Here is a 12,667-nt window from a genome sequence, read left to right as displayed (position 1 = left end):
AACCTTTGAAAACCACTGAGAGCGGACAACACACAGTAGGACAACAAGGACACTGCTGACTAAAGTGCTCATAGCATTTAATTACAGATTGCTTAGAAATGTGGCAACAAGATGGCTACACATTAGAGTCATCGTAGCAGTGAGGCAGGAGGCAGCCCTCGGTGGAACCCGCACCCACACTTCCTCTTACGAGCTGGTCTCCCTCGAAGTGCGAGACCCTCGGGACTGGCTGCAGGGCAGCCTCCCTCAGCAAATCACCTAGATGTCAGTGCGCTCTCAGGAAGCAGGCCACGAGGCAGGCTGCATTCCGGACTGCTTGTGTGAGGCTGGTAGGGAGCCAGTGCCTGCCCCTGCTGGGCCACCAGTAGCTGAGAGCCAGGACACTCAAGAGCAGATGCGTGTTTGGCAGACATCAGCACACACGGACTCGCCTCGTGTCACTTGTGCTACTGACCTGAATGGCCGCATGCGTGCCCACCCCCTTAGATTCTGGAGAAGAATGCAGAGAAACTGGCCCTTAGGGAGGCCCTGCTGTTCTACACTAGCTCAACGCAACTAGGTGACAGAAGATGGGCTGGGGAGATGTCACAACGGTGGTGGGTGCTTCGAATACTGGATGGTATCCAGGGCAGCCCCGATGTCGTAATTCTTGGTCTGCAGAAGCCTGGTGAGCCAGCCACCTTCATCCGAGAAGCCCATGGACAGCATCTGAGACAGGGACTCGATCAGCCGGGGGTCAGCCTCTGCCAGAAACAGTAGTGGAGTCAGTGAGGGAGCATCACCAGGCCAGGGAATGACCCAAGACCCAGCAGGGTGGCCTTCAGCCAGCAAGTACCCAGAGCCTGTCCAGGGCTAACCCTGTGTGGATCTCCTTCACCTGCACAGGCCCTCTGAGGCGGGAGCCAGTAGGCTTCCCTGCAAAGATTCAGAGTAGACATCCCAGGCCGGCTTAGGCAGGCCACAATCTTCGTCACTGCTCCCAAACGCGGCCAGGCAGCAGGGAAGAGTGAGCATGGTTGTGTTCCAATAAATATGAGCAGTGAAATGTCAGCTTCATCTAATTGTCATATGCCTTTGTTTAAAATATATATATATTTATTTTGAAAGAGCTACAGAAAGGGAGAGACAGATCTCCATCTGCTGGCCCACTCGCCAGATAGCCACAATGACCAGGGCTGGCCAAGCTGAAACCAGGAGCCAGGAGCTTCATCTGGGTCTCCCATGCGGGTGGCAGGGATCCAAACACTTGGGCCATCTTCAGCTGCTTTTCCCTGGGCCATTAGCAAGGAGTTGGATGGAAGGTAGAGCAACCAGGACAGGAGCCAGTACCCGTATGGGCTGCTGGCATTGCAAGCAGTGGCTTTACCAAGTGCCACAACGCTGGTCCTGTCCCACGCTTTTTGACTTCCCAACCACTTTTAAATGGAAATTGTTGACCACTGTTTACAACCTCCTGCTTTAAGGCAGAGAAGATACAGGCAAGCCCGTGGGCCAGACGTGGCCCAGAGATAAAACAGTCACACAGTGGCTGGCTTGAGTCCCAGCTGCTCCACTTCTGATCTGGCTCCCTGGGAAAGCAGCAGAAGGCAGCCTGTGTGCTGGGGCCCCTGCATCAAATGTAGGAGACCCAGATGGAGTTCCAGAATCCAGGCTTCAGTCTGGCTCTGCCCCAGCCATTGTGGCCATTTAGGGAGTGAACTAGCGGATGAAAGATCTCTGTATCCAACTCTGCCTTTCAAATAAACAGATAAATGTTTCAGAGAAAAACAGTCACTGAAATGTTATTTTAACCATTGTTGCCACGTGACAATAACCCACCCTGGGTATCAGCTGCCTCTTCTATCCAAGAAGTACTCTCTGGGCTGCCACAGTCCCCAGCCACCCTGCTACCTGCCACACCACCCACTCTGCAGGCTGGCTTCCTGCCTGGCTGTAAGGTAGGCACTCAGGAAAGTGCAGACGGTCTCTCAGTCCAGCATTACTGGGATATGTGCAGTGCCAAATCCTGGGCTGCCCCTTCATTCCCATCAACCCACCTTGATTCTTGAGACTCAACGAACTGCTAAGTTAGCCAAGCTCAACATGGATCTAAAAGGACAAACCCAACTCCTCTCATGTCAATGGACAAGCCCACAGCAGAGAGTATCCCCACCACTGGCTTGTGGTGCTAGTCAAGTGACAGATGCTCACAGATGCTGTGAACAGAGACAGGATACACACCCTCTAGAGAGAACTTGCCTGGTGGAAGGTGGGGGTACAAGGCAGCTTCCTTCAGCCCAGTGGGTCCTTCCTGGGAAGGGTCCAGAGAGCTGGGCCCCTCAGACCCTGGCATCTGCAGAGACTGGAGTTCACCTGTCGACGGATCCACTTCTTTGGAAGACAAGTGGGTCCAGTCATCATCTCCTCCTGAGCAGTTATCCGACTCCATCTGCTCCTGAATACAACTCACCATGAGAACTTGGGACATGAGCAACGGGCCCCTCCCGGAAAGGCGTCCAGGCTTGTGGGGCTGGGAGCTACTTGGTCACAAGGACCCAGTGTAATGAAGTTCTCACTGAAGGGCAGAGTGACAGAAGTGCCACAGACATAAGACTATAACAGCAGTGGGGTCCCTTGGGCTGTGCATGCTGGGGACGTGGGCCGCAGGTGGGCTGACGGGGGTGACAGCTCACCTCGGGCTGTGCCCCAGTCTCCAGGGCTATCTTTTTCATCTGCTCTGCCAGAGACTGTGCTGCGCCCTCGCTGTTCCCATCCCCCTTGCTGGGTTCAGAGGAGCAGCTGCTTGGCTGAGAGCTACACTTCTCTTCTGTGCTGGAACTTTCTGGAGAGACAGGTGTCAGGCGGCTTCTTTTACCTCCATGTTCCACGTCAATATCAACTTCAATGCCTAGAGACCACAGCAAGGGGGAGAACTATGAAGTCCTCAGCATGTTGGGGACTACGGCTGACAGTGTTCTCAGTGCCCACAGCGTAAACGTCTGACTGGACGCCTGGCAAGATCACCCATGCTATTGTGCAGGAGACCCCATGCACGCAGCCCAGCCGGTTCTCAGAGCTGACTCTGGAAACCCCCTGCTGCCCGACTCCCCAGGGCCTGTGCAGCCCTCTCTGCTCCTGTGGCTTTGCCTGCTGGCTCGAGTTTACCAGTTCATTTCTCACTCTAGATCGGTTTACCTCTCCTTCCCCTAGGCTTTGAGAAACTGTTTTTGATGGAAACTACAACCCATGTTTATGTTAGTTCCCCTGACGGATCTTAGTAACCGGATTCTCTGTATAGTGTTTTCCCCCGTGTTCTCCAGCTTTGTCTCTGGCTTTCTACAGCGTCGGGGGTTGGGGGGGGGGGTTTGCATCAGATACCCCCTCAGCTCTGGTGGGTTCCTTGGAGAGGACCCCTCATGGTGTGCCAGCCTTCTGCCCTGGCCTGGCCACTCTGGGCAGGGACAGGGCTCCAACCCTGGGATCACCTTTCCTTTCATACTGGTAACTCCCTCTCCTTCTTAACACCTTTGTTCATTCTGAGTTTGTTTGTTCATTTGCTCTAAATCGTGAAGGCTTTCATACTAGAAAATAGTCTTGTTCTGCCCTCACACTTGATTTTAGCAGGGTCCACAATTCTCAGTTGAAACCCCATTTTGACTGAGACTTGCGAAGGCACTGGTCACTGCAGTCTTCTAGCTGCCCAGTGGCCTGGAGGCCCTCCCCTCCGCTGGGACACTTGACAGCAGATAAGCACGGGGCGAGGGGCGCTCAGTCACTGTGCTGGGCGTGCAGGAGGGCCCTGCCGTCCAGGGGTTAAGTCCTTCCTCAAGTTTCTCTTCTCTCCCTGGAATTCCTATTCACCCCATTTGGGGCTTCTAGGACGGCCCTTCTACCATTTTCCTCTCTTTCCTCCTTGTCCCTATTCTTGCCGCCTTTGGCAAGTCATCTTAGTATCCGCAGGGGTCATTTTGAGGGCCTCCCTGACACTAAAAGCCACAGGTGCCCAGGTCCCGCGTGTTCAGCTGTGTTTGTGCAGCACTCACACACAGCTTCTTAGTTACTTTCTTGCTTGACAGCGTGCCCAGCCTCTAGTTCACTCCCTAAATGCCCTCAACAGCCACAGCTGCACCAGGGTGCTGCGGGGGCTGGAACTCAGTCCAGGTCTCCCGGAAGAGTGACAGGAGCTGACAGCTACCACTGCTGCTTCCCAGGGCTGCCTTAGCACGAAGCTGAAATCCGGAGAGGCAGGCATTGAACCCCGGCACTCCAGCGTGGGCTGTGGCCGTCTCCGCCACCAGACGAAACGCCCACACCTCCCGAATGCTGTAAATCATCTCCAGAATACCTGTCATCCCTGATATAACATCAGTGTTATGGAAATAGTTAGACCGTGCTGCTTAGGGATCAACTAGAAAAAGTCTGTTCATGTCCAGTGCAGGCATTTTCCCAAATAGTTTCAACCTACAGAGGACAATCTGGAGCTATGGGGGTGGGGGTAGTCGGGGGCCCCGTGGGCATGATAGTTATGTCTTTGGGACAATCTCAGATTCTAAGCTTTCTTTTAAGGTTTTCCTTTGTTCCGCTTTAATTTTCAATTTTTATAGTATTCTCTTTGTGGTATCGCATTCGTCACGGGAACAGTATTTTTTCTATCTCGCTGAGGATATTAACCTCTCCTGTAAAAGCTTCCTTCCCACACCAGAGCCTGTCCTCAGTGCCTGGTGGTCCCTGGCTAGGTGAGCGCAGAGATCCACTGAGAAAAAGCTACGAGGAAGCCCTCTGTGGGGCTGGGATGGGCCAGGCATCGGGAGAGCCCTGCCAGCAGCAACAGTAGGGCTTTCTCTGCGTCCGGCTGGGGAAACCGACTGCTGGGTCCTTTGCTTTCACCATGTGCGGTTTCAGGCTGGTGCCTCCCCCTGCCCTGAGTCGGCCCTGGTGCCCCACAGCTGGAGCTCCCTGGGTCAGGCACTCCCAGAGTTAGACATCAGGCCTCCTCCAAGGGTTGACAAGGGTGGTCATCCGAGTGGGGCCCTGGGGTCCCACCCCCTTGTTCCTGGCCCATGTCACTCCCACCTGTCCTGGGACCTGAGCAGTCTTGACTTCTTCCAGTGACCCCTGTGTAGCCACAAGGTAGGGGTGAGGGGTCTCCCAGCCACCACCCCTACCCGGTTTCCAGACTCTGTGACATCCTTCTACCTTATCCTGGCACTTTGCTTCTCCTCTCTGTCCTGCTTACTCTACTTTTCTGTTAGCCCTTTACAGTTATCTTGGAAGAGTTTCAGGAGGGAGGAGAGACAAGAGCAGGCCTAACCACAAATGCCGTGTGCTTTGGCGATACTGTGGGTTAGGCAGAGATGAGTCCCACACATAAGAAAGTTACATTCATCCCATACTGTATTCTAATGTGTGCTAGCATTTAACCCAAAAACAATAATGTACCCAATTATATTACTTTACTGGGGCAGGCGTTTGGCTTAGCGCTTAAGCTGCCCTCATCCCATATCAGAGTGCCTGGGTTGCATCCCCATCTCCAACTCCTGACTCCAGCTTCCCGCAAATGCACACCCTGGGAGGCAGAAGTGAAGGCTCAAGGAACTGGGCTGCTGCCACCCACGCGGGAGAGCTGGATTGCAGGAGTCCAGGGAGTGCACCAGTGAATGACAGCTGTTTCCACCTCTCAAATCAAAATACTTTTTTAAAAAGTACTTTATGCTAAAAATGCTAATGAGCATCTGAGCTGTTGGGAAAACAGCAACAGGCTGCACCCCACAGGGCTGCCACGAGCCTCCAATTTGTGCACGCTGCGGGGTGTGCAGAGCGCAGGGAGGAGGGCCCACCCCTCCACCCACAGGATCCTAGCTGCCTTCTCCCCTTTGCCTTCCAACGTCTCATTGTGAAAATGGTGAAGCAGAAAGAAAGCTTAAAGAACAGCAGGAGGACCTCCCTTTTAAACTTTCTCTTTTCTCCTTTTTTTAAACGGGTGAATGAAATAAACCTTAAAAAAAAAAAAGGACCAGAGATTGTGGAATCAGGGTTTCTCAGACTGGCTGATGAGACCGTACGGTTGGGGGTTATGAGCCTGTATGAGCACCTGGCCTGCTTCCCCCAAAGCCTCTGTGTGTGTTCCCGAGGCCTGGGAGGCGGCAGGGCCTCGCTGCGTTGTGTCCTACCTACTTGCCCAAAGCTGCTGACTCAGTCCACAAACACTGCCCTCTGGGAAGCTGCTCGGAACCTCCCTCCAGGCAGTTACCACGTGAGTCACCCTGCTCAGTTCCTCATAAACAAAGGAAAAGATCGCCCCGCTTCAGCAGAGAAGCCCTTCTGCAGGTGGCTCTCCCCAGCCGAAACCCCGAAGTCGGATCCGAACCAACTGCTCCTTTTGTGCGGTTGCAGGCTCCTTCCTCCTCATTTGGCAAAGGCAGCCCATGCGCTTCAAAGAGCTGCGAAGGCTTTACCCTTCTCCCAAAGGCCCCGAGCACATCCAAGATGATGAGTGGGGGACCCAGCACAGGCAGGTCTTGGGATGGGGCTGGGGTCCCACAGTCACCTGGGAAGCCTCCAAATCAGGTGGGGCGGGGACCTGCACCTGCTTTTGTAATTTCTCAGGATGTCTCACTGACATTTGCTCTTCAAAGTAATTTTAATAAGATTTCCATGTACCAAATAATATACCCCCAAGCCCACTGGTGATTTTGATGCTAGGCCAGGCTTGAGAACCACCATCCACGTAGTGTCTCCCATAGAAGCCGTCACAGCCCCTGACAGGTCACCAGCTGGATGGACAGCCGTCAAAATTCAGCTTCAGTCTCTTCAACCTTTGCCTTGGCTCAAGTGAGCAGCACATGGGGCCTAGGCAGCGCTCAGCTCCCTCCTGACATCTGCCGGCTGCTCCACTGTCTCACTTTCCTTGGGAAACATCAAGAATACCAACTTGTCCTCATCCCTCAGGAGCCTCTAACTCTAGACGAAAGCCACAGTGGTCTGAGCTGTTTAATTTAGCTGTCAGGCCAAGAACAGTCACTGCTGCTGCAAAGCTGTGGCCACGGGCAGCAGAGTGAGAGGAAATGGCCTGGGGCCATTCTGCCCCCCCCCAAGCGCTGGGGGGCATGGGTCCCAGACCACCTGCATTCTCAGACACCAGACACGACTGTCAGGCACAAAGTGGTGGTCACCTCCTGCCACTAATCACAGAGAGAAGCTCTCCTGTAGCGAATGATCGCAGCCCCGTCGTGACCCCAAACCTGCCGTCACCTTCATTGTCGGGTTCCCTTGCCACCTGCTTCACCCGGTAGAACCCACCTCAGGCCTGCGAGACGGATGCAGCGGCCACAGGGGTTAGCCTTGGAGCCTGGACCTGGAGTCAGGTTGGCCAATCTGGGCGGACACCGTGGTTCACCCACCCCAACAGACCTACTCTGCAAACAGGCATGGGACTGGGGCATCACCCAGAGCACCTGACTGCTGCTGCCTTCCTCCCAGCAAGGTCTGGGGTTGCAGACAAAAAAGGGGAAAAGGCAAACGGCATCTTTACTACCATCCGGGTCCCTCCAGTTCAGATCCCAAGGTTCAGCTGAGGGAAAATGCAGACTGCTGCTCCCACCAGGACAGGCTGGCCAGCCCTTCCACCAGAACCCACTGGGATTATCCAAACCAAGCGGCGGCTGCTTCCACTCTGCTCGGCATACAACACTCCAGAACTAGTCAGGGAATTCAACCGTGAGTTGCCTGTGGTCCAGCACTTGGCAAAGGTTGATTTGAGGCCATAAATCCTTGCTAGTCTCCAGGGCAGGTCAGCCACCTCCGCCCCTGCAGTGTCCCAGGGAAAGGTGCAAAGTCCACTGAATCTGCAATGTGCTGGGAGCCTCCACGGCCACATGGGGGCGCTCACTTACCCAGAGGGCTAAGGGCAGCTGCCACACTCTCCCCCACATTCTTCAGGAAGTTCACGTTGGGATCCTCTGATGGACCAGAAGCTTTGATTTTTATAAACAAAAATAGGTACCTTTAATTTGGTGACTCGTAGCTGTCACAGTCCTGTCATCCCAGGTGACATCCACCCCAAGCCCTGACCCGGCAGCCCACACTCAGCACTCGCTCTCCTGGACCATGCCCCCTTCTGAGACAGCCCCCCCATGCTCAGTAACCCGCAGTCTCCGTACATGCGGTACATAACAGGTGACCTTATCCTGAAAGGGCCATTTGCTCAAAATCAAACACACAAACCCACTTTTGTTCCAAAAGATGAAGTAAATCAATGGTCACAAAATTAATGAAATCAGAACCCAGCATCCAAAAAGCTGGAGTGCGAAGCTATGTGTCAGTGTTTAACTTTGTGACTATGATTTTAAAAAGACGAGCACTATGGCTGTAAGGTTCCTGATAGCTAACACAAGAGAACCAGGGGCCGGCGATGCAGCATGCGGGTAAAGCCGTCCCTGCGACTGGCAAACCATACCGGAGCTGGTGTGTGTCCTGGCTGCTCCACTTCTAATGAAGCCCCCTAGAAAGGCCTGGGGAAAGCAGCCGAAGTTGACCAAAGTGTTTTGGCCCCTGCTACCCACACATGGGAGACCCGGATGGAGCTCCTGGCTTTGGCTTGACCCAGCCCTGGCTGTTGTGGCCATCTGGTGAGTGAACCAACAGATGAAAGATCTTTCTCTGTCTCCCTCCCTCTATGTAACTCTTTCAAATAAATAAATCTTTACCAAAAAACAGCTAGTGCCTGGGAGGGCCTCTTTGCCTCTGCCTGGAGAGGCAGGAAGGACCGGACATGGGGGTTGAAACTCAGTGCGCTCTGCAGGATCCTCATGCCACCGAATGCTGCAGAGGTCTCGGAGGTGCGCAGACCGAGGTGGGCATGCAGACATTCGGGATGCAAAGCACGCATGGGCTGCCTGGCTACTGCTGCCTTGCCGAAGCCAGCGGGGGCAACAACCTCACCTGATTCTGCTGCGGAGCTGGGGCGGGCTTCCCCAGCTCGAGGAGGGCGTGGGCTCCAGTTCCCTGGGGGGCCCATCTCCCAGCCTGGCCACCCGAAGTGCCCATGTCTCAGCTTCCGGAGCCAGCGGCTGTGGGAGAAGCCCTGGGGGAAGAGTAAGCAGAGGCACCAGGCAGTGAGGGGCCAGGAGCCCCTGCCACCCCCCAGCCCCGGCCCAGGCCCACGGAGAGGGGCTGCTCACCTCGAAGTGGCCAAAGGGGCTGGGGAAGGCGAGCTTGCTGTGCTCCCGGTGCAGGCCCTTGGCCTCGCAGGCCCCGCACAGGTCGTAGTCCGGGCAGACGCTGCACTTGTAGCGGGTTCCCACCACGGGCCCATTGCAACCATCACAGATCACGTTGGGGTGCACCATGTTGCGGGGCGCCTCCTGGGCACAGGGCGGGCGGTGGTCCCGCCGGCACTCCTTCTTCTCTGCAGGGAGGCGGGGAGCCTTGGGGTGAGGCCCCAGCAGTCTTCCCCCTCGGGCATCACTGTGGGGCTGGGACTACAAGCTGCTGGGCCCGCCCGCCAGCCCCCAAGCCGGCTCAACAGACAGCATCAGAGCAACATGGGAACCTGCTGCTCCTCACCCACACCCCCGAAGCTGCCCAAGCCCATGGCTCCGGGCAGGAGCCCTCTGCCCCGCACCACCTGCAGGCCTGTTTTACCCAGTGGGGAGCCCCCAACTCCCCTTATTCCCTTACCTTTAATATAAATACGGAAGATGTCATCTTTCACGTAGCACATGGCCATCGTCAGTTCCTCATCACTGGAGAAGGCGACCAGGTCCCCGTCCTCATCTAGAGAGTCAACTCAGCACGTAAGCACCACAGCGGGGACCAAAGGAGCACTGGTGGCCTCAACACTCAACTTGCCACCTTCTTATTTATTTTTGAGACACAGACAGGCAGAGCTGCTATCAAGGGCCGGGACTGGGCTGGGCAGAAGCCAGGAACTCAATCCAGGGCTCCCATGTAGGAGGTGAGGACCCAATTACTTGAACTTTCACCTACCCCCTGCCAGCGTCTGTCCTGGCAGGAAGCTGGAGTCGGGAGCTGGGATCCAACACGGGCCCCAGGTATCTTTTTTTTTTTTAATTTCATAAATGTGAATTTACAAAGTGCAACTTTTGTATTGTTGTGGCTTCCCCCCCCAACCTCCCTCCCCAGGTATCTTAATAGGTGAATTAACCACTAGGCTTGATGCCCACCAAGGCCACTTCTTTAGGGGTGGGGCTGGACAGATCAGGGACAAGAAGGGAGCCCGCCCATTCACTGGACAGGAAGTGTGCCCGCCTGGGCCTGAACCTGGGCCACGGTCACACCTAAAAGGCAAAGCTTCCGCATACACTACACGGACAGTAATAGTGCCCTGTGCCTCAGAGGCCCAGCCCGCCAAAGGCTCTGGGCTGTCTGCAATGTATAAGTGGAGATGAGCCCAGATCCTCCAACGAAGGAAAAAAGGCTGAGTCCTTGTATGTTGGCTTCCGCGATTTTAAAGCATTGCCACACAGACCAGACCACACTGTGCACAGGCTGCAGGCTGGGCCCGGACTTGGGCACCAGAGGGCAACATCTACCCTCAGAGCAAGAGTGACACTTTTGCGAAACAACCCAAAAGTCCATCAACTAGTGACACAAACACGATATGGCATATCCACAAAAGAAACGAATACAGATGTAGCCTACACCGCTGATAAACCTGAATGCATTTCCTTAAGGAAAGAAGCCAGACACAAAGCTAAATTGTACGACCCCCTCTCCACCACTGTCCAGAAGAGAACGCCCAAAAAGAGAAAGCAGCTCAGCGTTGCAGGAGCTGAGGGAGACAGGTAAAGGGTATGGGGTTTCAGTGGAGAGGAAGGGGTTCTAACGCTGACTGCAAGCTGCTGGCCCCGCTCTCCAGCCCCCAAGTCTGCTCAGAAGGTCCACCAACTTGTGAATGTGTTAAAGACCACCGCATCGGGGCAGTCATTTCTGCAGCAGCTAAGTGGCAGCCTGGAACGCTGGCAGCCCATATGAAAGTGCCTGGTTGGAGTCCAGGCCACTCCACTTCTGATCCCACTTCCTGCTAATGTGCACTGGAGGAGGCAGCAAGGAATGGTTCAAGCGCCTGGGTTGCTGCTACCCTTCTGGGAGACACCGATGGAGTTCAGGCTCCTGGCCTGGCTGGGGCTGGCAGCTGCAGCCATCTGGGGAGTGAACCAGCAGATGGTAGGTTGGGGTGTGTGTGTATGTGTGTGTGTCTCTGCCCTTTCAAAATGAAATAAAATTTTAAACCCTTGAATTATATGCTTTAAATGAGTAAATTTTATGGTATGTGAATTACAGCTCAATAAAATTGTCACCAGGAAATTAAAAAAAAAAAACAAAACAAAACAATGTTGGGCAAGCTACTGAGGGCGGTCCCAGCCCTGCTCCCTCCCAGGGGCGGGCCTTGGCCGAGGACCTCCCTCCCACACTGCTGTCCCGGGACCCCACCCCCAGCAGCTACCCGTCTGAGCACCGCAGCCAGAAAGAGCGGTGGCTCCGGGCTTGTCCCCACTCTGCGTTTGTGGGGAACGTTTCGACATCGGCCGTCTCCCCACCGCCTCGTCCCTGAGCGACCTGCGTCCCCCGGCCGCCCACGCCCACCGCCCACTTTCAGGGCTCGCTGAACGCACCACCTGGCGCCGGCGGGCCCAGCCCCGGCAGCAGCAAGATGTCAGTGTAACCCGAGTGCCTGCCTGACCACCTTCCCAGCCCAGGGCCAGAGAGGACGCCCCGGCGCGTCCTTGGCGAGATCTGCAACATTATGGCGGGGAACAGGAAGCATCTGATGACCCAAGGCCCCCAGCCCGCGGGGCCTGATCGCGTCGGCACCTGAGGGACAGGGCCTGGGTCACTGGGCTGGCACCCGAGGCGCAAAGGGGGAACGCGCAGGTCACCGCATCCCCTCCGACGCAGCCGGCACCGACTAGGAAAGGGCAGCCCCGGCCCCCGGCCACCCCCCGGCCCGCTCACCGCGGTAGTGCGCCTGGAAGCCGCCGGGCCGCAGCGCCGGGAACAGAGCGGCCACCCGGGCCAACAGCCGCTCGCAGGGCCCGGGGCCGGCCGCTGCTTCGGCCTCCGCCTCGGGCTCGGGGCTGAAGCAGAAGCTAAAGCGGCGGATCTCGCGCGCCGCCTCCTCTTTGCCCAGCAGATAGGCCTTCACGGTGAGCGACGCCATCGCAGCAGGAGAACGACGAGCAGCTGCGCAACCAAGGGAGCACCGGCGGAGGCGGCGGCGGTGGCGCCGGTGGCGCGTGGCTTTTGTAGGGCACGCGGAAGCCCCGCCCCACGCGGACTCCTGGGGGCGGAGCCTGCACTCTTCGGGTGCCGCCCCCCACCGCCGGGGCCGCCTCTCGCGAGTCTCCCTGTCAGGGCCCCGTGCCTGCTTGCCCCTCTCCCCGCTGCCCCTTGACACGGTCTCGGCGCTCAGTCTGTCCCCTCATTGCCCCCAGGGCACCTGAGACCCCCAGAGGCGGCCCTCAGCATCTGTACCTCCTGAAAGGAATGGGCTGGGGTCCGCCCCGAGGCCCCTCTCTGTCTTGGGCCTGGCTGTGACTCAGCAGAGCAGGTCCCTGGTCATCATCAGGGGTTGCCCAGCACAGAGCCCTCTATCCCAGGAGGCGCCTAGGCTGCCCAGTGGGCACCACCAGCCAGAACCAGCTGGCTGCTAGGGTACCCTGCGGCC

The 12,667-nt window shown here is 56.4% G+C and overlaps 1 protein-coding gene across 3 annotated transcripts; it reads right to left on the bottom strand.

Annotated features, from left to right (window-relative positions):
* Window positions 1-60: 60 nt before the first annotated feature.
* SQSTM1 (sequestosome 1) lies at window positions 61-12,214 on the bottom strand. 3 transcript variants are annotated; one of them, XM_062188564.1, is made up of 8 exons: window positions 11,956-12,214; window positions 9,658-9,753; window positions 9,159-9,385; window positions 8,920-9,061; window positions 7,872-7,952; window positions 2,673-2,887; window positions 2,239-2,434; window positions 61-743 (listed from the first exon to the last, which is right to left on the bottom strand). In XM_062188564.1, exons 1-8 carry the CDS (start codon window positions 12,158-12,160, stop codon window positions 586-588), a joined length of 1,320 nt encoding a protein of 439 aa, XP_062044548.1. In that variant the 5' UTR covers window positions 12,161-12,214; the 3' UTR covers window positions 61-585. The 3 variants fall into 3 exon arrangements, with proteins under 3 accessions (XP_062044548.1, XP_062044549.1, XP_062044550.1); XM_062188565.1 differs by having other exon boundaries at window positions 2,239-2,428; XM_062188566.1 differs by lacking the exons at window positions 2,239-2,434; window positions 2,673-2,887.
* Between the last annotated feature and the right edge of the window lie 453 nt (window positions 12,215-12,667).

The sequence above is a fragment of the Lepus europaeus genome, chromosome 4, assembly GCF_033115175.1.
Source record: "Lepus europaeus isolate LE1 chromosome 4, mLepTim1.pri, whole genome shotgun sequence".
Classification (NCBI taxonomy): domain Eukaryota; kingdom Metazoa; phylum Chordata; class Mammalia; order Lagomorpha; family Leporidae; genus Lepus; species Lepus europaeus.
The sequence above is the reverse complement of the archived record's forward strand: the minus strand, read 5'-3'. Positions and strand labels throughout refer to the sequence as shown.

Excerpts from the sequence above, each read along its gene's own strand:
- SQSTM1 (XM_062188564.1), bottom strand. The coding sequence starts at position 12,160 with ATGGCGTCGCTCACCGTGAAGGCCTATCTGCTGGGCAAAGAGGAGGCG. Across the intron at positions 9,062-9,158 it reads GCCCCTTTGGCCACTTCGAG|GGCTTCTCCCACAGCCGCTG; the intron begins GTGAGCAGCCCC and ends CTCTTCCCCCAG. Across the intron at positions 744-2,238 it reads GTACCCCCACCTTCCACCAG|AGGCTGACCCCCGGCTGATC; the intron begins GCAAGTTCTCTC and ends TGTTTCTGGCAG.